The 25,266-nt window shown below is 44.7% G+C and overlaps 1 protein-coding gene across 1 annotated transcript in view; it reads left to right on the forward strand.

Moving 5' to 3' along the window:
* LOC144762430 (methylmalonyl-CoA mutase, mitochondrial-like) overlaps nt 1–25,266 on the forward strand; it is a 310,401-nt gene that overhangs the window by 136,638 nt on the left and 148,497 nt on the right. Inside the window, 1 exon segment of the mRNA XM_078647612.1 lies at nt 6,749–6,864. Coding sequence (XP_078503738.1) covers nt 6,749–6,864 — 116 coding nt within the window.

Here is a 25,266-nt window from a genome sequence, read left to right on the forward strand (position 1 = left end):
CCATCGCGCGCCAACACAACCTCAACATCATCTATTACGCCGACGACACCCAACTAATCCTTTCCCTCACCAAAGACCCCAACACCGCCAAAACCAATCTTCACGAAGGCATGAAAGAAGTAGCCGAATGGATGAAACATAGCCGCCTAAAACAACTCAGACAAAACGGAGGTGCTCATCCTAGGATCTTCCCCCTCTGCCTGGGACGACTCATGGTGGCCTTCCGCTCTGGGCGCAGCACCCACACCCACAGACCATGCACGTAACCTCGGATTCATCCTAGACTCCTCTCTCTCGATGTCCAGACAAGTCAACGCAGTCTCATCCTCTTGCTTCAACGTACTTCGTATTCTTAAAAAGATCTTCCGCTGGATCCCCCTCGAGACAAGAAAGACTGTCACCCACGCACTGGTCACGAGTCGACTGGATTATGGTAACACACTATACGCCGGAATCACAGCAAAACTACAGAAAAAACTCCAACGCATCCAAAACGCATCAGCGAGACTCATATTGGACATCCCTCGCCAAGATCACATCACCGGACACCTAAAAGACCTCCACTGGCTTCCCGTCAACAAAAGAATTACATTCCGTCTTCTCACCCACGCACACAAGGCCCTCTACAATCTAGGTCCCGAATGCCTCAACACTCGACTGTCCTTCTACAAACCCACCCGCCAACTAAGATCTTCCAATCAAGCCCTCGCCGCAGTCCCGCGCATCCGAAAATCCACCATGGGAGGAAGATCCTTCTCCTTCCTGGCGGCCAAGACCTGGAACTCACTCCCCACTCGCCTCCGCCTTACTCATAACCACATCTCCTTCAGGAAAGAACTAAAAACTTGGCTATTCGACAAATAATGTACCCCTTCCCAAGCGCCTTGAGACCCTCTGGGTGAGTAGTGCGCTATATAAATGCCCGAACTTGAACTTGAACTTGAAAATGTATGTTTTGGGCCAGCAGGGTGTCATCACAGCAGATTTTAGGATTTTAGCACTGGCGGCTTAGGAGCATTTTTGTGCTACAATATTGATGGGGTTGAGAACACCATCTCCTTTGCCTTCAGGGTTTTGTCTGAGATGGCGAGGAAGTATAGTATTACAGAGAGAGAAGCCTTGGATTGTGAGTGAGCTGAAGAAAAATTTAGAACTTATCTTTGGGGCACCCGTTTATTCTTTGTATAGATCATAAGTCATTGTTGTACTTGTTGGTGTTTAAAGGGACATCAGCAGCATCTTCTACGTTGATACGCATTCTATCTAAAATGCAGGATATCATTTTGACGTAAGCTATATTCCAGGAAAATCCAACGTAAGAGCTGCTGGTTTTTCTAGACTTCCTATCTCTGAGGAGGTAAAGTTGGCAGCTAAGGAGATTGTTGGTTCTAAATGTTTGGTGGCAGGAATTGATATTGTAGAGACTTGTTTTTAGGAGGAATGGAAATCTGATAGATACCTAAATGTTGAAAGTGATGGAGTATATGAGTAAAGAATGGCCTTTACAAAAATGTATGAATGGGGAAATGTCTTTCTATGATGTTTGTTCTCAGTTGTCTATGAAGTCTGGAAGTTTATTAAGAGCTGGTAAGTTTGTTGCTCCTGCAGAACTTAGATCCAAGCTCATTGGTCTTGCCCATCAAGGTCATGTAGGATCTACAACCACGAAAATGTTATATATGAATATAGATTATAATATAATTAAAGCATTATACACGAATAGTCAAAATAAATCTCGAATAATAAAGTGATGTTAGTTATTGTAAACGGCATCATTTTAAAAGGTAATAGGAGAAAAACTGTATCTCAACAAAGCAGATAATTAAAATAAAACTGAAGAAACTCGATCATTTCTAAAATGCAATCTCCTGAATATACAGCGTTCATATTATTGTAAATGTTTATGATTAATATATTGAGCATCATTAACTAAAAAAGGTCTATTAAAACCTGAGAGCAAAAGCATTAAGTTTGACCAAATATTAATATCATAATTAATACCTTAACTGGCTTTGTGGCCCAGTCGTACTGAAAGAGAAATGTACACAGTAACTGAAAAGAGCTCATAAAAAATATAAGGTGCAGTAAGATAGTAAGCCCCCCAACGGTAAACAGTCTACGCGGCCTTCGCTGCCAATCTTTTCTGCGTTTTCCTTCTGAAACTCCCAAGAGTTACTCCATTATCAAGTGATTTTAAAGCTCCTTATCTAGTGTGGCATCTATACTTTCAGAATATTGGACGTTAAAGCTTTTTTCTTTCTATTATAGAATATTCACAGTTTAATTAAAAAAAGCACTGTGCTGTATTTAACATTGAGTCGACATAAGCAACATCCTTTGTTCAAGGCAATTAATCATGATTGATCCCTAAGGGGTTAAGACCGATCCTAATTAAAAAAATGCAGTACTTGAATTATTTTCTGGAATTGCCAATAAATAAGGGAAATGCCCTCCACTCCAATCCAGTGATGGAAATCACCCATGATTTTTTCTTTTTTTTTTTTTACCGTCCAGATATTGTCTTTTTGTCTGCTTATTTGTCTGCTTATTTGCAATATCTTATCATTTACCATTTATTTAATCGTGGCCTCAGACATCTCATGGTGAAGGTTAAAGAGATAATGAGTTGAAACTCTGTTTGGAACGCTACATACCTTATATCATTAGAGATCTCAATTGAGCCCGCAATTAAGGCTCTCCAGGTTATTACATATAGCTGATCTTCTGACTGGCCGTTACTTAACAAGTGAAGAACGCACAGGGCGTGGGCCTTTGCTTGCAAATTACAAGTTGTAAAATTACTTTCCAGTCTTCAGCCTGGGTCATAAAACACATTTGGAATCAAAAGAAGTTTTTTTTACGGCAAAAGCCTTCCCAATTCATCCTTTGGCCGAGGCCCGCCCATAGAGGTGTTCTTTTTCCTAAAGCCTCCTTCCTTAAGTGCTCAGAGGAGTAGCCTTTTACATTTGGAGTCAAATATTTTTTGCGCATGAAGTGTTGTTAAATTAGAAGACATTTGAGATTTCATTAAATATGTGGGATCATAAACAGTGCATGACGGAGGTGTAATTAGGGTTAATTCACTAAACTATAATTGGCGAATTTCTGTGTTTTTTCCTTTGTTAAATGTGACTTCTGATATCATTTCAGTATCTAATTATAATGTCACTTGAACATTTGTTTTTTCCAGTGAATTTTTTTTTTCTCCCAACGTAAGTTGAGATCTTATTACCATTCCTAACTACACCTCAACTTTAACCTTTGATTTTTTTTTCTCTGCATTTTTCTTTCTTTATCACATTCTAAGTTGACCATACACCCAGTCCTCTGGCAGATTGGGAGCTTTCGTAAATAATAATCAAATCAAATTGTATCGTTAGGTGTCCCCCAAGGATCCTGCCTATCCCCTACCTTGTTCAACCTAGTTATGGAACCTCTCACCACCTTGCTACAAGCATCCAATGTACATTTTCACATGTACGCCGGATGACACAACTATATCTCAAACTACAATCCCCCAAAGACATTATGCGTCTGAACTCAACGATCAGAAGCACCCAATCCTGGCTGGCCGATAACCACCTCAAACTCAATGCTATGAAAACTGAGTTCCTTCTGATCTCACCTCCCGCGAAAATCTCTACCACTCAAACCTGGCTTAAGCACCTAACTGCACTCACTGTCCAACCGACCATCGTGGATTCAGCAAAATCTTTAGGCATAACACTTGACGCCAATCTCAACATGCAGCAGCATATCAGCAAGGCAACTAAGGGAGCTAACTTCCAAATAAATACCTTGAGGAAACTTAAACCCTTCCTCACAGCCGAGGACTTCCGAACTGCAGTACAAGCACTAGTCATCCCTCGCATAGACTACGGCAGCATCGCCCTCTGCGGTCTCCCCCTAACCACAACTGCACCCCTAAGAGCTTCGCTAAACGCGGCAGCGAGACTCATCACTGGATCTAAAAAACACTCGCATATCTCCCCCGACTTTAAATCCCTGTACTGGCTGCCTTTTGAAGCCAAAATACATATGAAAATTGCCTGCATGACGCACAAGGCTATACACTTGAAATCACCCGGCTACCTCACTCAGAAGTTGACAATTTCCGGTAGGTCCAGAACCACCAGAAGTACAAACAATCTTCTGCTGAAGCCTCGAAGATTCCGGAAGGAAAAAACTTACAAACGCTCCTTCTCAGGAATGGCGCCTAGGATCTGGAACTCACTCCCTCCTGAAACCAGGCTCATCTCATCCACTCTTCTTTTTAAGAAAGAAGTTAAAGCTATCCTCATGGCTAAATACACTTGAACTACTACTCTTGATCTTTTAAGACTTTGCGTCGAGCTATAGTATTTGTTTGATTCCTTTGCACATGTGTTTTACTTGTATTATTGACCTAACTGATTGTTCATGTTCCCTCTTATTTGTACTACTGCATTAACCTACCTTACCTTCCTAACTATGCTCCCTCGTGTACCCACCCTACCACTCATTTATGCCTGTGTGAAGCGCTCTGTTATCTGCAAAGATCTTGTTCGCGCTATATAAAACCTTTAAAATAATATAAATAAATAAAGAAATAAAAATAAAATCAACCAAAACATGCTTCCGGTGGCTCTGTGAGTGGAGACCTGGACCGCACTGCACTCTCCGAGGTCATCCCTCCTTATTTTGGTGGATCTTTCTGCAAGCTGCGCATTTTTGTCCAGCATTGTCCAGGCAGATGAGAAAAATGAGTAATTAGTCCTACATAGAGCCGGACGGCTAGGTAGATGCTGCTGCAAAGAGAATGTAGCCGCAACTCTGCCTGCAGCTCCCAATCTCATGGCTCTTCCTAGAGGCAGTAAATAATATCCTATGTCCTTTGGCGTTGCTTCCTCCAACCACCTGCATCGCCACCAGTCGGTCACTTATTTAACCACCCCCGTAGCAGCACGACCTCGCTTTTCTGTGCAACCACAGCACGTTTTAGGGTAAAATTAAATTGCGTATTATTGCTGCCTCCTGCACAAATGACCTACAGCAGTTGGGTCCTCAAACAGCAGAAGGTGCCAGATCCACGTGCAACTGGACCTGATGCTTCATGCTTGTCTGATTTTTAAATTTTTTTTATCTACTACCCCTGAACTTAACTCCTGCAGAACATTCCTGCGGTGTCACACGTCCATATATCTCCCTGTTCGCTTGTGCACAGCAGCAGAGAAACAATGTATCCGTCCAAAATGCTACGCCAGGATCACCTTAGCAACAAGTATGCCCACCGGTCAGCTGAAAATTGCCTGGACAGGCCGAGCGCCACAGCAGTGTATAACCAGCACCGCGCACAAGCTGCTTTTATTCAGCGGAGCACCTAATGAACTCCACAGTGTAGAGGAACACTATAAAAGTGTGACTAATGCATTTTCGTGCAATAATGAGGCCAGCTGCACTAAAATGCGTTAGTCTAACCCTTGATGCGTGGAATTTGGCAGGACTTCTGCAGTCCTGCTGTACCCTGTATTGCCTGGTTCAGTTTAGACTGATGAGAGGTGTTACCTCGAAACCGGGCCGGTCCTCGGATGCTTGTTTCCGTTCTGGGAAGGACATGGCTTTTGTAGTTCGGACTGGACTGTTCCCATGGGGCACAGGGTCAGCGCTGATTTGCATATCGCCATTGTCTAACCCAGGGTGGTGTGGAGTGGAAAAACGATGGACTTGGGCCCAGATCTTTTGACTGGGGTGAATGTGTGACATTGATCCACATTCTGTCCATCATTGTTGTGTTTTCTGGTTCAGCTTGGACGGCAAAGCTGCAGTGAAAGGTTGCCAGACACTCCTAAACTACTCCCAATCCTCCCTCCTGTCCCCCCTTCCCACCCACCTAAACAAGCACAAACAGTAGAAATGCTGCATGCACACAGCACAATACATGCTTCCCTGGCACACATCAGAGGCACAGCATAGGCAGCAGCAATGTAAGATACAAACAACTCCACCTAAATTCCACTTTCTTCATCAAAACATGCGATTCACCATCTAAAATCAGCTCTGTGAATCTATTTAGAACAATGCAATGTAAACAAAATACTCACCTCTTATACCTAACAATATTTTAGGTGTTCTCAGAATTACTACTTGTTTAACAATGAAAAGTTTTTAGATTCTCAGAAATCTTTAACTATCTTAAAGGTGAAGGTCTGATTTTGCTCTCGACATGGACAATTACTTTTTGAGTATGAGTAAATTCACTGCCATGAACCAACCAGCCTCAGTGAGGCTTCAGCATCCTGTTTGCAAGAGAATCAATGCACCATTGTTGCAGGTACAGCAGCGGAGACATGCCTTTTTCGATTGTAGGGGCAGATTGAAAGCAAACTGTAATCCCTTGCCCTATGCTCACTCCTGTAAATCTACTGTAATAGTTTTCTCCCACTACAGCAAAACTAATATGTGCAGGACATCTGTCTTAAACTAAAGTACTAAGCCAAAGTGGAAAATACCACTCGACCTCCCATTGCTTGATGTTCCTCCTTTTGCACGATACTGAAATTAAAGAGTTAACTTTTTCTTAGCTGTCACGGTATTAATCGTACCCACAGGGTTATTTCTAATTCTAATTTCAAAGTTCCACGCCGCTCTGTACATTTGTGTTTATTCTTAAGCACGCTATGACTTAGAGTTGGGAGACTTTAATAAACCTCTAGTTTAGAAATGATTGTACATTTAGTGAATTATTGAATTTATCCCCATACTTTCACAGGCGCTGAAGTTATTGTTGGAGTAAATAAGTACAAGCTAGAAAAAGAAGAGACTGTTGAAGTTTTATCCATTGATAACTCTTCTGTTCGGCAAAAGCAAATTGAAAAACTTGAAAGGGTAAGTATGTCATTTACCTCTCCCATTATCTACTTGTATATTTATTGTCTCATGATAAGATTGAGTTAAAATTTTACTTCTGTAGGTGTTCTCGTGTGAGCCAGTGATCAAGGACAAAGCACTGTCCGAAACGCGTTTGGCCTAAGCCTTGGTTGGAGAGGGATGAGGCCATTTCTGCAGCCTGCAATACAATTATGGAACACAGAACTCTCTTGTGAGGCATTTTCTTTGAGGGCAATCCTTTGTGTGGTCTATATCTCTCTCTCACTATATATATATATATATATATATATATATATATATATATATATATATATATATATATATATATATATATAATCTATCTATCCTACTGGCGGTCGCCAGTGGGTATATATAGTTAGGATTTTTTTGAATAGGGATTTCTGAAAATTCTATGTTGAATAACTTTGGCGTTGAAGGACGGAATTGGCTGAAATTTTCAGGAAAATGATTTTGTTTCTGAGCATCCCCTGAAAGTTTGGGGGGGTTTCGTCAAGCGGGGGCCGAGAAAAAAGGGGGGTCCCAAAACGTGTTTTTAACATTGACTTTTCCATAGGGCGGTTGGACTCACTTTTAGCTCGAACGGCTGAATGGATTTCCACAAAACTTGGCAAAATTGTAGGGACTGGTAGCCCGATGTGCCTTTGCTATGTCTCAAGATATATGCTCCAGTGGTTTTTACGAAAATTAACTTTGAAAAATATATATTGGGCTACATATATGTTAGAGCCCAAATGTAGCCCAATGTAGCCCAAAGATGGCCACCAGAGACAAAAAAACAAATGTAGCCCAAATATCAGCCAGAGGTAGCCCAACTATAGCCCAGTGACAGAATGTCCCAGAGTGTTCTAAAGAACAACTAGAGGCCGAAATGGAGAACATCCTTCAGAGAAAGAAGGACTTCGAGGAAAAAATGAAAAGTTACAAGATACCCCCGAAGCCGGCACAGACCGTCGCTGAGGTACAGCAGATCGAAGAGTTCGACATCGAAGAGCTACCGAAAACTCCGGAACCTTCGGAACACGAAGAGGAGGAGGACCTCTACTACACAGAGGGGGATTACGGGGAACAGCAGTCAAGCTACGGTTCAGGTTCCTCGACGGCCCAAGACCAGGAATGGCAGGACATCGAGGCCGAAAACCCAGAGGAGGCGGTAGAAACATACCCCTCGAGGCCTTCGCCACCGGATGACATTGGGGCATACAATGAGGTGGTAAGAAAGGCGGCATCAGCTTATGGAATTTAGCTGGAAGAGGAGAAGGAAAAAGCAGACTTCCTGCTCGAGACACTGCTCCCCATACAGACAAGGAGCCAGTTCCTGCCCATGCTCAAGAGTATCACGGCCCAGGGAAAGGAGGCCTTCAAGGAGCCGGCTACATGCAGATCTGTAACGCCGAGGACCGAGAAGAAGTACAAATTCTCCTCCGAAGACCCAGCTAACATCAAGGGTTCCGTCACAGCGGATTCTATCATCGCTGCAATGGCCAGGAAAAGGGCAAACGTCCCAACAACGTCCGGACCCCCACCTGACAAAGAAAGCAGGAGGATGGACCTAACGGGCAGGAAGATTGAGAGGAACGCTGCAACGCACTGGCGGATGGCGAATTCCAACGCCCTCCTGAATAGGCATCAATACCAGCACTGGGAGGAGATGGGACAGTTGCTGAAACACCTCCCGGAACAATACCGTGACAGAGGGGCACTCCTGGTAGAGGAAGGGAAGAGCATCGCCAACTCATGCCTGAAGACAGCCTTGGACGGGGCAGAAACGTCCAGCAGACTGATGGCTATAGGCATCACTGAAAGAAGGCAAGCATGGCTCAGGATCTCAGGATTCAAGGCTGAAGTCCAGAACAACATACTGAACACACCCTTCAGCGGTGAAACATTGTTCGGAGCCCCAGTTGATGATAAGCTCACCCAACTGAAGAAGGACAACGAGACGGCAAGGTCCATGGGAGCCCTGCAGTTCAGAGGGATGAGAAGGGGCACTCCGTCGCGGAGGCCGAACGGCAGAGGGGGAAGCCAGCGTGGAGATTCTCACCAGAGTTTCCAGCAGGGGCAACAGAGTGACAGCCAAGGCCACCAGGGGCAGCAGAGGCAAAACTGGAACTACCAAGGCAGGGGCCAGTCCTTTCGATCGAGAGGAAATGGACGGGGCCAGAGAAGAAGAGGCGGCGAACAGCCCCCCTCTAAGTGACTTCACACGAGAGAAGGTGCTCTACCACCCACACCCTCCGGGGGAGGAGCACGGGAAAACAAAGAGGAGAGGGCTACACGGACAAGACACAAGGGAACATGCAACTCCGGTAGGAGGAAGATTGAGATTTTTTCTCCAGGAGTGGAGAAATATAACAGACAAGTGGATACTCAATATTATGCAGTTCAAGTACTGCATAGAGTTGGAAAAAAGGCCACCAAACAGAAAACCAAAGAAAAGACAGCACTCAGGAAGAGAGCTGCAACTACTGCAAGAGGAAGCCCAAGAACTCATCCTCAAAGCGGCCATAGAACGGGTCCCCTTCAAAGAACGGAACATGGGAGTGTACTCAAACTACTTCCTAGTGCCAAAGGTGGACGAAAGCCTAAGACCCATCCTGGACCTACGGTTCCTGAACAAATACGTCAAAACTCAAAAATTCAAAATGACGTCCCTACAAGAGGTCATTCCTCAGATAAAAGCAGGGGACTTCTTGTCTACAATAGACCTCAAAGATGCATACCTGCACATCCCCATGAACAAGCAGCACAAGCACATGCTAAGGTTCACTGTAAACAAGGATCACTACCAATTCACGACCCTAGCTTTCGGCCTAAAGTCCGCACCAAGGGTTTTCACCAAATGCCTTGCGGCAGTGGCCGCGCACCTAAGGAGAAAGGGGATACACGTGTACCCCTACCTCGACGACTGGCTGGTGAAGGCAAACTGCTACAGGACATGCAAAGAGCATGCAGAACAAGTGACAGGAACGCTAGCAAACCTGGGCTTCTCCATACACTGGGGCAAAAGCTCGATGGAACCAGAGCAGGTGAAGATCTTCCTGGGAGCCCAGATCGACACCATACAATGCAGAGTCTTACCGAGCGAAAAGAGAACGCTCAGCCTACTCAGGGAGAAACGTCACTACCAGAAAGGGCGATCTCTGACAGTGAGGACTGTGAGCAAGATCTTGGGGATGATGGCATCATGCATCCATCTGGTCCCCAATGCACGCCTACAAATGAGACCACTCCAAGAGTGGCTGCAACAACAATGGTCACAAGCTACAGGAAGTTGGGAGGATCTAGTGGTTGTAACGCACAGGGTGCAGGAAGAGATAAGGTGGTGGACCAGGGAGAGAATAACGGAAGGGAAACCTCTAACACCACCGGACCCAACGGTGACCATCACCACAGACGCATCACAGAAGGGGTGGGGCGCACACACGAACAAACTCAGAGTGAGGGGTCTGTGGAGCCCTACAGATGCAGTCAGGCACATCAACTACCTGGAACTGAAAACTGTGTTGCTAGCCCTCAAGGCCTTTCAGAAACACCTACACAACCGGAAGGTGCTAATACAAACAGACAACACCACAACGATGTTTTACACATCGCTAGGCACAGCCCCGGAACCCACCAACCACGCAACCTGGGGTTCATCCGCGACTCCGTCCTCTCCATGAGCAAACAAGTCTCGCTTCCTGCTTCAACACCCTCCGAATGCTCCGTAAGATCTTCAAATGGATCCCTTTGACACGAGAAAAACCGTCACTCATGCCCTCATCACCAGCAGACTCGACTACCGGACTACTCCGGAACAACAACCAAGCTCCTGAAAAGACTACAACGAATCCAGAACGCCTCGGCATGACTGATCCTCAACGTCCCCCGACGCAGCCACATCACACCCCACCTGAGAGGCCTACATTGGCTCCCCGTCAACAGGAGGATAACCTACGAGCCTACGACAGACCCAGGACCTGCCGACCTTCAGAAGGTATGTAGCGCGCTTTACAAATACAGTGATTGATTGCCCCACTACCTCAATACACTCAAACCCGCTGTGCTCTATTCCACCCCACTCTACAACACTAAACTCTGCGGCACTGCACTCTACGACACACTCTGCCACAGAACTCTACTCCCCTCTACTCAATTCTGACACACTACTCTTCCTACTCCACTCTGACACTCTAACAAACCCAGTCTACAACACTCCCCCCCCCCCCCCTCCTCTCCCCCCCCCCCCTCCTCCCTCCCCCCCCCCCCCCCCCCCCCCCCCCACACACACACACTTCACTCTAGGACACTCAATGCCACTAACGTTTAGCCTTGCTGAACAGCAGCCACACTGGTGTACAACATGGCAAAAACACATTGCCAAAGCCAATAATAGCACTTGTATAGGGATGCCAGTTGACTTTGCCAATGCTTATTTTAATTTTCGTGCCTCTCGTTAACCTTTAAAAAGTAAAAAAGAAAAACACGCTACAACCGGCTAACTTTGACCGAGACAGCGGTTTTTTGGTTAGGTCTCGCTAGCATTGCAGCGCGAAAGCGCTGCCATCGCATTGCGAGGCATGCAGTATACACTATAGTGTGGAAGCTTCATGGAAGCTCCGGCCACTCTCCGGCCAATCTTCTTCATTGGCTTAGGTTATAAATGCTGCCTTCTGATTGGTTTTAAGCTTCTTAGTCCCTCCATGACAGCCATGTCAGTCATTTGTGTCCTTCCATGGCTATTGGTCCCTTCACAGCACAGACTACTTTCTTTCTGTCCCTTCCTATACCCCCCTCCCGCAATCCATGACTTCTTTGGGGCCCCGCGCACTCCCGGTAATGCTCGTGCCTTCTCGCACCCGCAGTTGCGTTTTTAATGAAATAGGTCTCTGTTACTGCGAGTCTTGTTGCATTGCCAGTGCTGGTTTGGTGTCTGACATTCCTCTTCTCCACTCACAACCAGCTGCACTGTCAACCAACTGTGGTGGCCGCGAGCGAACGGACCATTACTTCCGGGGCCTTGGATTAGTACTACGGTGCTCTGCTGCGCTCACTGCTAATAAACCACACTTCAAGGGGACACTGCGAAGAGCGGCTGCAGGCTCCAGACTGGTGCATGCAGGGCGTCAAGATGTGGGGGCTGTAGAATCCAACATGGCAGAGTCACTGAATGCACGCTGTCAGCTGCAGCAGTGAGCGTCAGGCGACCGCCTTCGTTCACCGGACCGGAGGCAGCAATTTATTACTGAGGAACGAGAGAGACAAACACACAGGCAGAAATGTGCATTTAGGCAATACTACAGCATGTATTCCTGTAGGAGTTTGCTGTAGGTCTCTTTTCTGGTCGCTAACCTATGCTATCGCGTATAAGCGAGTTCCCTCCTTATAACATTGTCTTTTGGGAGACCAGAGTTAAAAAGGTAACATTCTAATATAGACCGCACTGCAGCATTCTGTGTGTGTGTGTCTCTCTGTCTCTCTCTGTCTCTCTCTCTCTCTCTCTCTCTGTCTCTCTCTGTCTCTCTCTGTCTCTCTCTGTCTCTCTCTGTCTCTCTCTGTCTCTCTCTGTCTCTCTCTGTCTCTCTCTGTCTCTCTCTGTCTCTCTCTGTCTCTCTCTGTCTCTCTCTCTGTGTGTGTGTCTGTCTCTCTCTCTGTGTGTGTCTCTGTCTCTGTGTGTGTCTCTGTCTCTCCGTGTCTGTCTGTGTGTCTGTCTCTGTCTCTCTCTCTCTCTGTCCCTCTCTCTCTCTGTGTCCCTCTCTCTCTCTCTGTGTCCCTGTCTCTCTCTCTCTGTGTCCCTGTCTCTCTCTCTCTGTGTCCCTGTCTCTCTCTGTGTGTCTGTCTCTGTGTGTCTCTGTGTGTCTCTGTCTCTGTGTGTCTCTGTCTCTGTGTGTCTCTGTCTCTGTGTGTCTCTGTCTCTGTGTGTCTCTGTCTCTGTGTGTCTCTGTCTCTGTGTGTCTCTCTCTGTCTCTGTCTCTGTGTCTCTCTGTCTCTGTGTGTCTCTGTCTCTGTGTGTGTCTCTGTCTCTGTGTGTCTGTCTCTGTCTCTGTGTGTCTGTCTCTGTCTCTGTGTGTCTCTGTCTCTGTGTGTCTCTGTCTCTGTCTCTGTGTGTCTCTGTCTCTGTCTCTGTGTGTCTGTCTCTGTCTCTGTGTGTCTCTGTCTCTGTCTCTGTGTGTCTCTGTCTCTGTGTGTCTCTGTCTCTGTCTCTGTGTGTCTGTCTCTGACTCTTTATCTACAGGAGAAGCTCCACCTCCTGGCAAAGAGTCTAAGCTAATAGATGCCTCTGGCAAGAGAGTAGCATCTCAAGCGGCAAACAGCTGGCGCATAGCTAATACGCAAGCACTACTTGCAAGGTATGACAGAGCGCATTATGATGAATTAGAAAAACTCATCACACATCTCCCGAAAGAACATCAAAAGAGGGCAGATCAACTCATACAAGAAGGGAAGTTAATTACTAACACTTCCATAAAGTGCGCCCTAGACGCGGCAGACACTGCAGCAAGATCTACAAACACAAGCATCATGTTAAGGAGACATGCATGGCTCAGGGTATCAGGGTTCAAACAAGAGGTACAAACATCATTACTGAACCAACCTTTTGATGGGAAAACACTTTTCGGCACAGGGACAGATGAGGCCTTAGAAAAGATGAAAAAGGATACGGAAACGGCTAAATCAATGGGAGCATTGCAACAGCCGACACAAAGAGGTTCCTTTCGTAGGTCCACATAGGTGGACCTACGAAAGGAACCTCTTTGTGTGAGGAGGATCCAAAAATACAGGTACAAGCCAGCAACAAACCTCTTTTACACCTACATCACCCAGAGGTAATTCTAGAGGTAGTTACAGAGGTAACAACAACAAGGGTAGAGGTCGCGGAAACAACAACAACCGCAACTCTCCAACCCCAAAGCAGTGACTTCATACAGCTCCCCCCAGACCATATAACACCGGTCGGGGGACGCCTATCACAGTTCCTACCTGTCTGGGAAAACATCACATCAGACAGGTGGGTGAGACAAATTATCCAACATGGTTATTGCCTGGAACTCACATCTACCCCACCAAGCATCCCCCCCAAACAGCGTCCAATGAAACAAGATCACCTGACACTGTTAAAGCAGGAAGTACTATCCCTGCTAGGAAAGCATGCCATAGAGAAGGTTCCACAGCACCAACAAGGAACAGGAGTATACTCCCTATACTTCCTAATTCCCAAAAAGGATGGGTCTCTAAGACCGATACTGGACCTAAGACCTCGCAACGCATACATAAATTCGGAACATTTCCACATGGTCCCGCTCCAACAGGTACTTCCTTTACTGAAGAAAGGGGACTTTCTTTCTACACTGGATCTAAAAGACGCTTACTTTCATATCCCGATTCACAAAGCCCACAGGAAATACCTCAGGTTTGTGGTAGAAGGACAACATTATCAGTTCAAAGTCCTTCCGTTTGGTGTCATAACGGCACCAAGGGTGTTCACAAAATGCCTGGCAGTGGTAGCAGCTCACCTAAGAAGACAACAAATACATGTCTTCCCATACTTGGACGACTGGCTAATAAAGGCCAAGTCACAAGAGGAATGTCTTCAAAACACACAAAAGACAATTCAGCTACTATACCAGCTAGGGTTCACGGTGAACTACACAAAGTCACACCCACAACCAAGCAAGGTTCAACAATATCTGGGGGCTACTATAGACACAGAAAAAGCCAAAGTATACCCCAATCCAGTCAGGATCCAAACAATGCTTACAATCATTCAAAGATTCCAGCCACAACACTCACTACCAGCAAGAGTGTTCATGCAGCTATTAGGGATGATGTCATCCTGCATACTGCTAATTCCATATGCCAAACTACAAATGCGTCCGCTACAAGAATGCTTAGCGACACAGTGGAATCAGGCTCAAGGACAGATTACAGATCTGGTGTTGGTAGACGACCGCACACACCGCTCTCTGAAGTGGTGGAACACAACAAACATTGCCAAGGGGCGGTCGTTCCTAGAACCAATTCCACAGGTGACAATAACAGCGGACGCATCGCTCACAGGATGGGGAGCACATATGGAGAAATACACAGTACAAGGAAGGTGGAATGTGCAGGAAAAAAGACTGCACATCAATTACCTAGAACTACTAGCGGTGTTTCTAGCATTGAAAGCCTTCCAAATACATGTTACCAACAAAGCAGTCCTGATCAGAACAGACAACATGACAGCAATGTATTATATTCAAAAACAGGGGGGGACGCACTCTCTCCAACTATCCAGACTAGCACAGGAAATCTGGAGATGGGCCATTCCTCAAAACACCTATCTGTTAGCCGAACACCTACCAGGAGTCCAAAACCAGATAGCAGACATCTTAAGCAGACAGTCGGAACAAATACACGAATGGGAACTGCACCAACAAATACTGCAGCCATTTTTCCAAAGATGGGGACAGCCAGAGATAGACCTCTTTGCCACTCATCAGAACGCAAAATGCCAAAGCTTCGCGTCCAGGTACCCGCACCACCTGTCGCAGGGCAATGCGTTATGGATAAATTGGTCCAACAAATTTGCATACGCTTTTCCCCCTCTCCCACTAATCCCATTAGTGGTCAGAAAACTACAACAACACTCAATGACCATGATACTAGTAGCACCCACGTGGGCAAGACAACCGTGGTTCACCACGCTCCTGCAACTCTCACAAGTGCCACATCAAAAGCTACAAATTCTACCCATGCACCTTACACAGAACCATGGAGAAATAATGCACCCAGATCCCACACAATTGAACCTAGCGATCTGGCTCCTGAAATCCTAGAATTTGGGTACTTGGATCTACCCCCAAATTGCATGGAGATAATTAAACAAGCGAGACGTCCCACCACCAGAGCATGCTATGCAGCTAAGTGGAAGAGGTTTGCTATACACTGTACTAATAACAATATCAACCCTCTGGACGTATCAACAAAAGAGATTATTTGCTACTTATTACACTTGCAGCAATGTAATCTAGCGTACACATCTATCAGGGTACACCTAGCAGCTATAGCAGCGTACCTACAAAACAGGCAACACATATCATTGTTCAGAGTACCAGCGATAAAAGCCTTCATGGAAGGCCTTAAAAGAGTCATTCCACCAAGATTACCACCTTCCCCAGTCTGGAACCTCAACGTAGTACTCACCAGACTAATGGGGCCACCTTTCGAACCTATGCATAGGTGCGAAATACAATTCATTACATGGAAGGTGGCTTTCCTTATAGCCATTACCTCACTCAGGAGAGTAAGTGAATTACAGGCATTGACAATACAAGAACCATTCCTACAGTTACACCAGAATAAAGTGGTTCTTAGAACAAACCCAAAGTTCTTGCCTAAAGTAATTTCAGCATTTCACATCAACCAGCCAGTGGAACTACCAGTCTTCTTTCCAAAGCCACAGACGGTAGCAGAAAGGGCTCTACATACACTAGATGTCAAAAGAGCCATTTTGTACTACATAGAAAGAACACAAAACTTCAGGAAAACTAAACAACTATTTGTAGCATTTTCCCCAACACATAAGGGCAATCCTATCTCTAAAGCAGGCATCGCTAGATGGATTGTAAGATGTATACAAATATGTTACATTAAAGCAAAGAGAACATTAACTGTTCCTCCTAGAGCTCATTCTACACGAAAACTAGGAGCATCTATGGCATTCTTAGGGAACATTCCCCTAGATGACATATGTAGAGCAGCAACTTGGTCTACACCACATACATTCACAAAGCACTACTGTGTTGATGTACAGGCTGCACAACAAGCCAGAGTGGGCCAAGCTGTATTAAAAACTCTATTTCAAACAGTTGCGACAGACACTGGTGACCACCGCTAGGGAGGTAACTGCTGTACAATCTATTCATAAATGTACCATCTGCAGCCCATATGCCTCGAACGGAATATGCTGCTTACCAGTATGCATCTGTTCTTGGCATAGAGGGCTGCAGAGTGGTACATGCCCTCCCTGCCTCCCCGGAAACCTGTGTCTGTCCCAACATTATCTTATTTAGATACACTTACATGGGCATATCTTTATGTATTATACTACACTACTCCATCTAACCCTACTATGGCAAAACAATCTAAGGATGGAGCCGATGTCCATGCGCACTGACACCAAGAGGAGGAGTCATCTATGACGACAAAGACTTCTCCAGAAGAAAAACAAGTGCAATTATCCGAGCCCAACACCAGATGGCGATCTATTCATAAATGTACCACTCTGCAGCCCTCTATGCCAAGAACAGATGCATACTGGTAAGTAGCATATTCCTTTAATATGCTCTCAAACAGGCAACCCAACAAATTTCCACTCAAAACAATAAACAAGTCCGCCTCTGTAATTAGGCGGTTCAGTCTTGCCGTTCGCCTGCGGCCTTTGCTCAACAACCATTTGCAATGCAATAGGTCTTCCATTAATAAAAGTTTAAGCTATAGGTATTGCAAATAATAATGAATGCTAGTAGCTTAAACTTTCAGTAATGTGAGACCCATTGCATTGCAAATGCTTGTTTTTCTTCTTGCTGATGCTTATAACCAAAAGATGGGACCTACTGGTTTTGCTAGTGTTTTTTTGGGGGGAGGTGGGGGGGATTGCATTCTGGCTAATGTAATCCTATGTGTGAAACGAAAAAACAAAAACACAACTTCCAGGTGTGTTTATATGCTACTCCTAAGCCAATGCAGAGAAGTTATGCCTGCAGCAGAAGATGGAAAATCACACACCTTTTACCTATAAAATTAAACGTATGTAAAAAGTTCAAACTCACATAGTACCTTACATTGCGTGCATTTAAAAAATACTGCTGCGTTAGTGCATGAATAGAAGTGCATTTGTTTTTAGAGAACGGTGTAGGGAATTTAGTATAAAATATTTTTCTTTCACTCAGGATAGGCAATACATTTTTATATAGGAATTTCATTATATTCTCGAAATTTTCGTGCAGATGCTAGTTGAATTTTGCATTGGGTTTACAAGTCAAGCCATTAACTGAAACGCCCAGGAATGTAGGTCCCTGCTCTTCATTCTCGGCTAACTGTCCTAACCTGAAATGTGCAGGCACGTATTCATTGCACTAGATCTCCAAACGTACCTGTCATATGCAAGTTGGGAGCCTCTCCTCGGCCCTTTGTTGTCATTGCGATGGCCCAGGGTTAGGTGCGAATGCGTTCTGACCCAAGTCAGTATAACAAAGGACCGAGCGCTTGACGCTCTCGGCTCCTTTCAGACCTGTTCACAGCCTGGCGCCTGCGCCTAAACAGAGTGGCTTTTCCAGGGGCTCACCTGCAGCAGGGGGCTGTAGATGTGTGGGAGGGGAGTCAGTGGGGCTGATGTCTTGTGCTGATTTCTGTCTCTCAAACGAACCTGTCTGCAGACAAGCTTAGCAGGCAAAATATTGGCTTTTAACTAACTGGGATGACCTTGGCTTAAATAGGGCATTCAAGTTTACAGCATGCTCTTTAGTGAAAAAACAACTTTTTCAGAACTGCATCTCTTCCAATTTTTAAACTTTAATTATTAGAAAATAATGTGCGTACTTCAGAGGTAAATGTTCAAGGAGAGGAAGGAACATGTATACAAAACTATATGATGTTCTGTCTTGTGACAAACTTTAGCACTCTTTCTGCACATGTTAAAAAAGGCTTTGATTTTGCAAGCAGCTATCAAACTTTAAATTTTACAATAAATATCTTATATATTTATTGATTTGATGATGGGCGATGACAGCAGCAATTTCAATTTAATAAACCCATAGAAGATCAGTTGCAAACGTAGCATACTTAATGATTTAGCAAAAACAAATGAATTTATTTGCATTTATATATGTCTTTAAAAAGTCCAACAAAACTAAGCTTTCAAAGCTGGAAATATAGATGGTGATAGATTTCATTCATTTTGTTAGGAAAATTTAAGTTAATCGTTTTGAACCACAAGTCTTTGGGGCTAATTTATGGGAAAGTGAAGCAGTGCAGTGCAGCAAGTCACCTTGCTACACTGCACTGAGTGACAGTGAAAGGACAGGAATAGCCATATTTAATCCAATATGGTGCATTCCTGTCCTTTCGCCTGCATTGCCGTCCTTTTGGCACCAATTCAGGCACCCTTGCACCATGGAGTGGGACACCAAACTTCCCAGCCTGGGACCCGCTCTCTCCCTCAGCAGCTCCGCTGTGGAGCCACTGCAGCCGACCCCGCGTCTCCTCTGGCGGTGGGTGTTCGAGGTCACTGCCTGCCTCACTGCTTATGCCCGTTTTGTGTGCAAGACCTGTCTGTGTCCTGGTATTGTGCCGTTATTGTCCTGCTATTTTTGCTTTTCATTTTTGTAATTGTCCTGGTACTGTGCCTTAATTTTTTATTGTGTTATTGCCCCTGTAATTGTGCCTTCAACTTTTTGTGCCTCTCTCCCTGCTTGCTGGTTGCTCTAATACCAGGTGCGTGCCCAGTTTTCCTGCATGCCGCTGCTGCCCCGCGGCCCCTCCCCCCCTGTCAGTTTTCCAGCTCCGCCTCCCAGCTGTGATTCCCTCCACTATTTAATAGAGATATTTCCCCTTGTTGTGCCTCCCCTGGAAAGAAAAATGTTTTGGTGCTTTCCCAGGTCTACCAGTTTTGGTAAATCTGGTGATGCATCAAAAACCATGGGAGTTGCATGGGAACATCCATGTAACGCCTTCCCAGCGCAGAGTAACGCAATTTAAAATTTGCAATTTGCATTGTGTTACTCCAGATTTTTTGGAACCACTCCGAGCCATGCAAACTGGCTTTGCATGGCTTTAAAAATCCGATTTAGTGGTTTGTGTCATGCATGTACCATGTTGCATAATGCAAACGCAATGCAAGCCTCTTATAAATGTGCCCCATTTGGTTTTAACAGTGCCTTCTGTGCCAAACACATTTTGCAGATCTGAGGAAGTCTCCTATCTCCAATGGTGACTGTCCTTATGTTCTGCTCCTGCCAAAATAAGTGTTTCCTGTATATTGTCCTAATGTTCCTGAAAATTATAGGTCTGTGCTTCATTGAAGACAAATATAATGCAACGCAGGCAAGCTTCCTTTTGCTGATGTTTTCTATTCAACCACTGCAGATAGACACATAGGCAGAGATCAACAGTCTCTGGGGGATATATGTACGAGGAAGTGGCAGAGTGGGGTGTTAGCGTCATGGCATAACGCCTCACTCATGGCACAAGTCAGCACACATGGAAGAATCAAAAACGAGGATAAATAATGAATTTCTCTTCATTTAGCCAAGTTAAGATCAGGCTTTCCCTAGTCTTAATTTTGGCTCTGCCTCTTATGTACGCTGCCCTTGTACATAGGGGGCAGCATCAAAATCAATGGGTGTTGTGGGGGAACGTCCCCCAACACCCACTGCCCAACCCTTTGACACTAACGATAGCGTGAAAAGGGGCCTTATGTACAAGGCCGCGTTAAGCCACATTAAGTGCACATTAACACTGCCTTGTAAATAAGGTTAAGCCCCTATCACCACCATATCAGAAAAAGTGATATTGTGGTGGCGATAGGGGCTTGTACATATGCTCCTCTGTCTGTTATCTTTCTGAAAATGTCATTAATACTCAGTAAAACTGTCCAAACGCTGGGTGGAAACCACACTAAGAAGTGTTTTTTAAAAGGTATTGATTACCGTACACTTGCAATAGTGATCCTACTGGGTTCTCAATGATCTGGCTCAATGTGGGATAACATGGTATGAGTCGATAATTACTGGGGACTTCTGAATCTAAGTTGGGTTTTATTAGCAATGGTGGGAGTGTTTACGACAATAAAAGGCCGTGGACAACCTAAGTTGCTGAGATAATGGAATAGGGCCACGGCGAAGTTCTGTAGGTCTTTTTTAAACAGGTGATCATGTTCTTTTTGTGGCTAGCTTAGAAATCAAAAGGTGGTAATAAGATAAGTTGGCTCTTTTGAGGTAACGTGGTGTAACACTTGGTATTTCTTATTGTGATAGGCAATGGCAAATCCTGTGGTCTAGAAGTGTGTGGTCAGTGCTAACATTACTTGACTCTGAAGTGCAATACAAAGACAGGATGAACTTCCAACCACCATCTAAGGAACACTATCCAAAAACACATTGGAATACTGTGCCAAAGAAATAAATTACTAGTTCCTGACTCCGAAGTTCCTAACTGTAGCCTTTCTGGATTTTAAATGTACTAGTTCTTAATAATGCTATGTTTACTTTATTATTCTCCTAGTGGCTAGTTAGTTATATGTAAAATTCAGACTTTGATCCCTTTAATTCAATGGTTTTTGTTCCAAACAGTAGAACGTATACCGCCTGTCCAGCACTATGCCGGCATGTAATTTGTCAGATGAAATAATGGCTCATCCTCTATTCTTTTGTGTAGCATATAAAAATCCCAGGAGGAATGGGATAATATGGATTTGCCATTTCAAGGGGGTAACGAAACAAGCAGAGGCATTAAGGCTATTGAGAGAAGATACTTGTAAAGCCATTGTATACAGTCTGTCAAAGTATCTCCAAATGGTTTGATGCATGAGGAGAAAGATCATTGACAGGTTGGCTGTTCATGAATCATGGTAAAAACACCTTAAACATGGTCCACCAGGTAACCTGGAGAAATTTCTGAAATAGGACAAATATTATCTTATGTTTATATTTATGTTTTATCAGTAGAATGAGAGATATGAATTTGTAAATTTTAGAGTGAAATATAGTGTCTAAATGTTCAAAGCACCAACTCTGGGCATCTAGTCATGCAAGACAAGTTCAAAGTAAAAAGTTAAGGCTGACCTCAATAGACCACAGTTTGGATACAAGAAGTAGATTTGGCCGCGTCTCAGCCTACCTTCGGATTTAGACGAATTTTTGAGGAAAAATGTCTGAGAAGTGAAAGCTCAACTGGGCAAGGCAGCCCAGGGTGTCCGAAGAGGAGGCGTTGTTTTCGTGGAGCTGTTGGACAAAGTCACGGTGAAGATTCCTACTTTCAGACTTAGGGTCAAATTTATCAAGATTCGACGTAGCGCATAGCAGCAAGACAACATACTGCATCAAATGGAGAGGGCGGGAATGTGCCATATTTATAAATACTTTGCGCATTGCTGCTTTCTCACTGTGCTGGTGCATTATGTGTAAGGCTACCTGTTTTCCGTTTTTACAGATTTTTACAGATAAATACAGACTGAAAATATTTATTTTCTTGTCTGTATTTATTTTTAAATGTCGATAAAAACAGAAATTGTGTTACTTTTTTAGTAAATCTAAATACTGTCTGCCATGACTGCCAGGGGCATAGCTGTGTGGATTGATAGGTAAGGTGGCTAAAAAAGAAAGGAATTTTAGTAAAGAGGCTTTAACAGCAGTATATATGCACAAGGTTGATAACTGAAATGTGCATATTTTCTTAAAAGTGCATTAATTTATCTTCTGCGGATGTTTACAGCACTGAAACCTAGTAGGCATTCAAGCATGAGTGCAGTTAAATAAATGTGGAAATATATTAATTACCTCATCATATTTCCACAAAACCCAAAATAAATATGGATAAATACAGATAAAATTAGCAAAATATAAATATGGATAAATGCAGACGGATATGTCAAAAAATAAATATCATAAAACCGGAATTATTTTATGTGCCATCTAGCGCCAACACAGGCTCCTTTGTGCCTTCGTGAAAGGGTGCTTGTGTTGCAGGATAGATTGTTTTTATTGAGGAAGAGACACATTCCTGCACAGAGGCAATCCTTAGGTGTATTTTCCTCTTTCCAAGTGTGCTGTATTCTGAACAAACCAGGAGAAATAAATATATTTCTCCTTGTTGCGCCTCTATCAGGAAGGCATACAATTTTGATGCATCCCCAGGTTTACTTGTCATGGTAAATCAGGGAATGTGCCAGTATATATGGGTGGATGCATGGGAACACCCAAACTCTACCCATGAAACACCTTTCTGGCACTAACTAACGCACGGCAGTGACTTACACAGCTTTACATTACTCCAGATTTACCAAACCTCACAGGGTCATGCAAGATGGCCTTGCACGGCTTGTTAAATCTGACTCAAGGATTGCATTGCCCTTGAGTCACCCCGCGTGACGAAAGGGCAAGCAATTCTTTGGCATTTTTGAGCCTTTGTCGCTTTTTTGGAAGTAAAAAATCTACAGCAGACGAGGCTGCAGCTGGGTCAGATAAGGGCTCCAGGAGGTTGGATACCCTTCCAGAGTGACCTCTGAACATGTTTTGCAGCATTGGAGAAGAATGTAAGGGAGCTTCCTCAAAGTCAGGCCAACCGGAAATGCAGATCAGATCAGTGAGAAATGCACGTTGGTCTTCTCCTAGTCCTCGGGGCAGAGAATTGTTTAAGTCCCAAGTTTTAGATTTGAGGCATCGGCTCACCTTCAGCACTACTTCTAAGGATCCAGGACTGGAGGAGAACCACTCTGAGGGTCACAACCCACTGAGGCCGGGCCCAGGTCCAGGTCCAGGTTCAAGATGGTTCTCATTGGGTCGTTTGAGTGCATGGTCAGCCGGAGGGTGTCCTTGTGGTTGATGGTGATGCCTCCTTCTGGTTGGGTGGTGCAGTCTTTGCGGGTGATTATGTAGCCATTGGGGATGGTGATGGCGCTGTCTGGTCCAGATCAGGGGTGGATCAAGGTTTCTGTGAAGGAGATGTCGGGAGAGGCGACATTGAGGAGATCCTAGATTTCTGTGGCGTGTTTGTGGAGGAATCGCATGTTGAAGAGGATGCAGTTGAGTCGGTCGAGTGTGCTGTTGGTCAGTTTGGAGGTGAGAGGATCTGGCATGGGTGAGGATATGGCTGCAGTTCTTGCAGGAGGAGGGTCCTTGGGTCTTCTTCGGTGACGCGAGGTGGCAGGAGGTGTGGCATCTGAGTTGTGGGCGAGGAGGGTGCTGGTGTCTTAGTGGTGGAAGGCCCGAGAACCAGAACTCATTCCACCCTAAGCAAAAACAAGGAAAGTGCTGAATTTCGGAGAGGTTAGATTTACAATTTCCTGGACATGTCCTTAATTATACTCTATCTCTCTGGGCACCTGGGCATGTCTATATTCGCACACATTCTCTTTTGGCAACCGTGGTAATACTATAGTCACACACCATCTCTGTGGGGACCACAACATCTCTATAATCACACACTATCTCTGTGGGGACCTGGTCATGTCTATAATCACACACTATCTCTGTGGGGACCTGGGCATGCCTATAATCACACACTATCTCTGTGGGGACCTGGGTATGTCTATAATCACACACTATCTCTGTGGGGACCTGGGCATGTCTATAATCACACACTATCTCTGTGGGGACCTGGGCATGTCTATAACCACACAGGTTCTCTTTGAGGACCGTGGTAAAACTATACTATATGGTGTGGTCACACACCATCTCTGTGGGGACTTGAGCATTCGTGTAATTACACGCAAGCTCTGTTTTGGCTTGAGCATCATCAGCTTGGCATTCTCTGTATGGGGCTTTGTGAATACTGAAAAGTAGTTGTTAAACTTTTGGTCTAAGTTTACATTGTTGAAACATAAAAGTACAAAAGTTAGATTTTTTTAATCTAATTTTACCTTTGTGAATCGAGCCCTATTTTAATGAGGACCTAAACACAATCATCTTCATGCACTATCTCTGTGGGTACCTAAATATCGCTATAATAACACACTATCTTTGTGTGGGCTTTAACATCACTATAAAAACATACTATCTCTGTGGGGACTTGAGCATTCCTGTAATCAAACACAAGCTCTGTTTCGACTTGAAGCACCAGGGGGTGCCATGAGGCACAGGGTCAAGACTGATTTGCATATAGCTAGGTCTCAACTGGCGTGGCGAAGTGAGGTAAAGAACGATGATGGATTCAACCAGATCTGTGACTGAGGGTGAGTGACTGGAAAGTTTCAGCACTCAGTCCATCATCTCCTTGGGTTTGCTTTGTTTCGTCCTAAGTTGGCAACCAGATGTGGGTCCCTTGCTCATTTTGCCACTGGATTCAAGATAGCTTGGCTGATGAGGGGGTGTTACCCCAGAACCGGTCCCAGGATGCATGTTTTCGGTCAAGGGAAGACCTGGCTTGGCAGTTCGGGCTGGACTATACCCATGAGGCACAGGGTTAAGACTGATTTGCATATAGCTGGGTCTGAACTGCGGGGGTGAATTGAGCTAAAGAACGCTGATTGATTCAACCCAGATCTGTGACTGGGGTGAGTGACTGAAAGGTTTCACCACTCCGTCCATCATTTTCTTGTGTTTGCTTCGACTTATCAGCTTCACATTCTCTTCATGGGGTTTTGTGAACATTGAAAAGTAGTAAAGTTAGACTTTTGGTCTAAATTTACCTTTATAAATA

The sequence above is a fragment of the Lissotriton helveticus genome, chromosome 6 (assembly GCF_964261635.1).
Source record: "Lissotriton helveticus chromosome 6, aLisHel1.1, whole genome shotgun sequence".
Classification (NCBI taxonomy): Eukaryota; Metazoa; Chordata; class Amphibia; order Caudata; family Salamandridae; genus Lissotriton; species Lissotriton helveticus.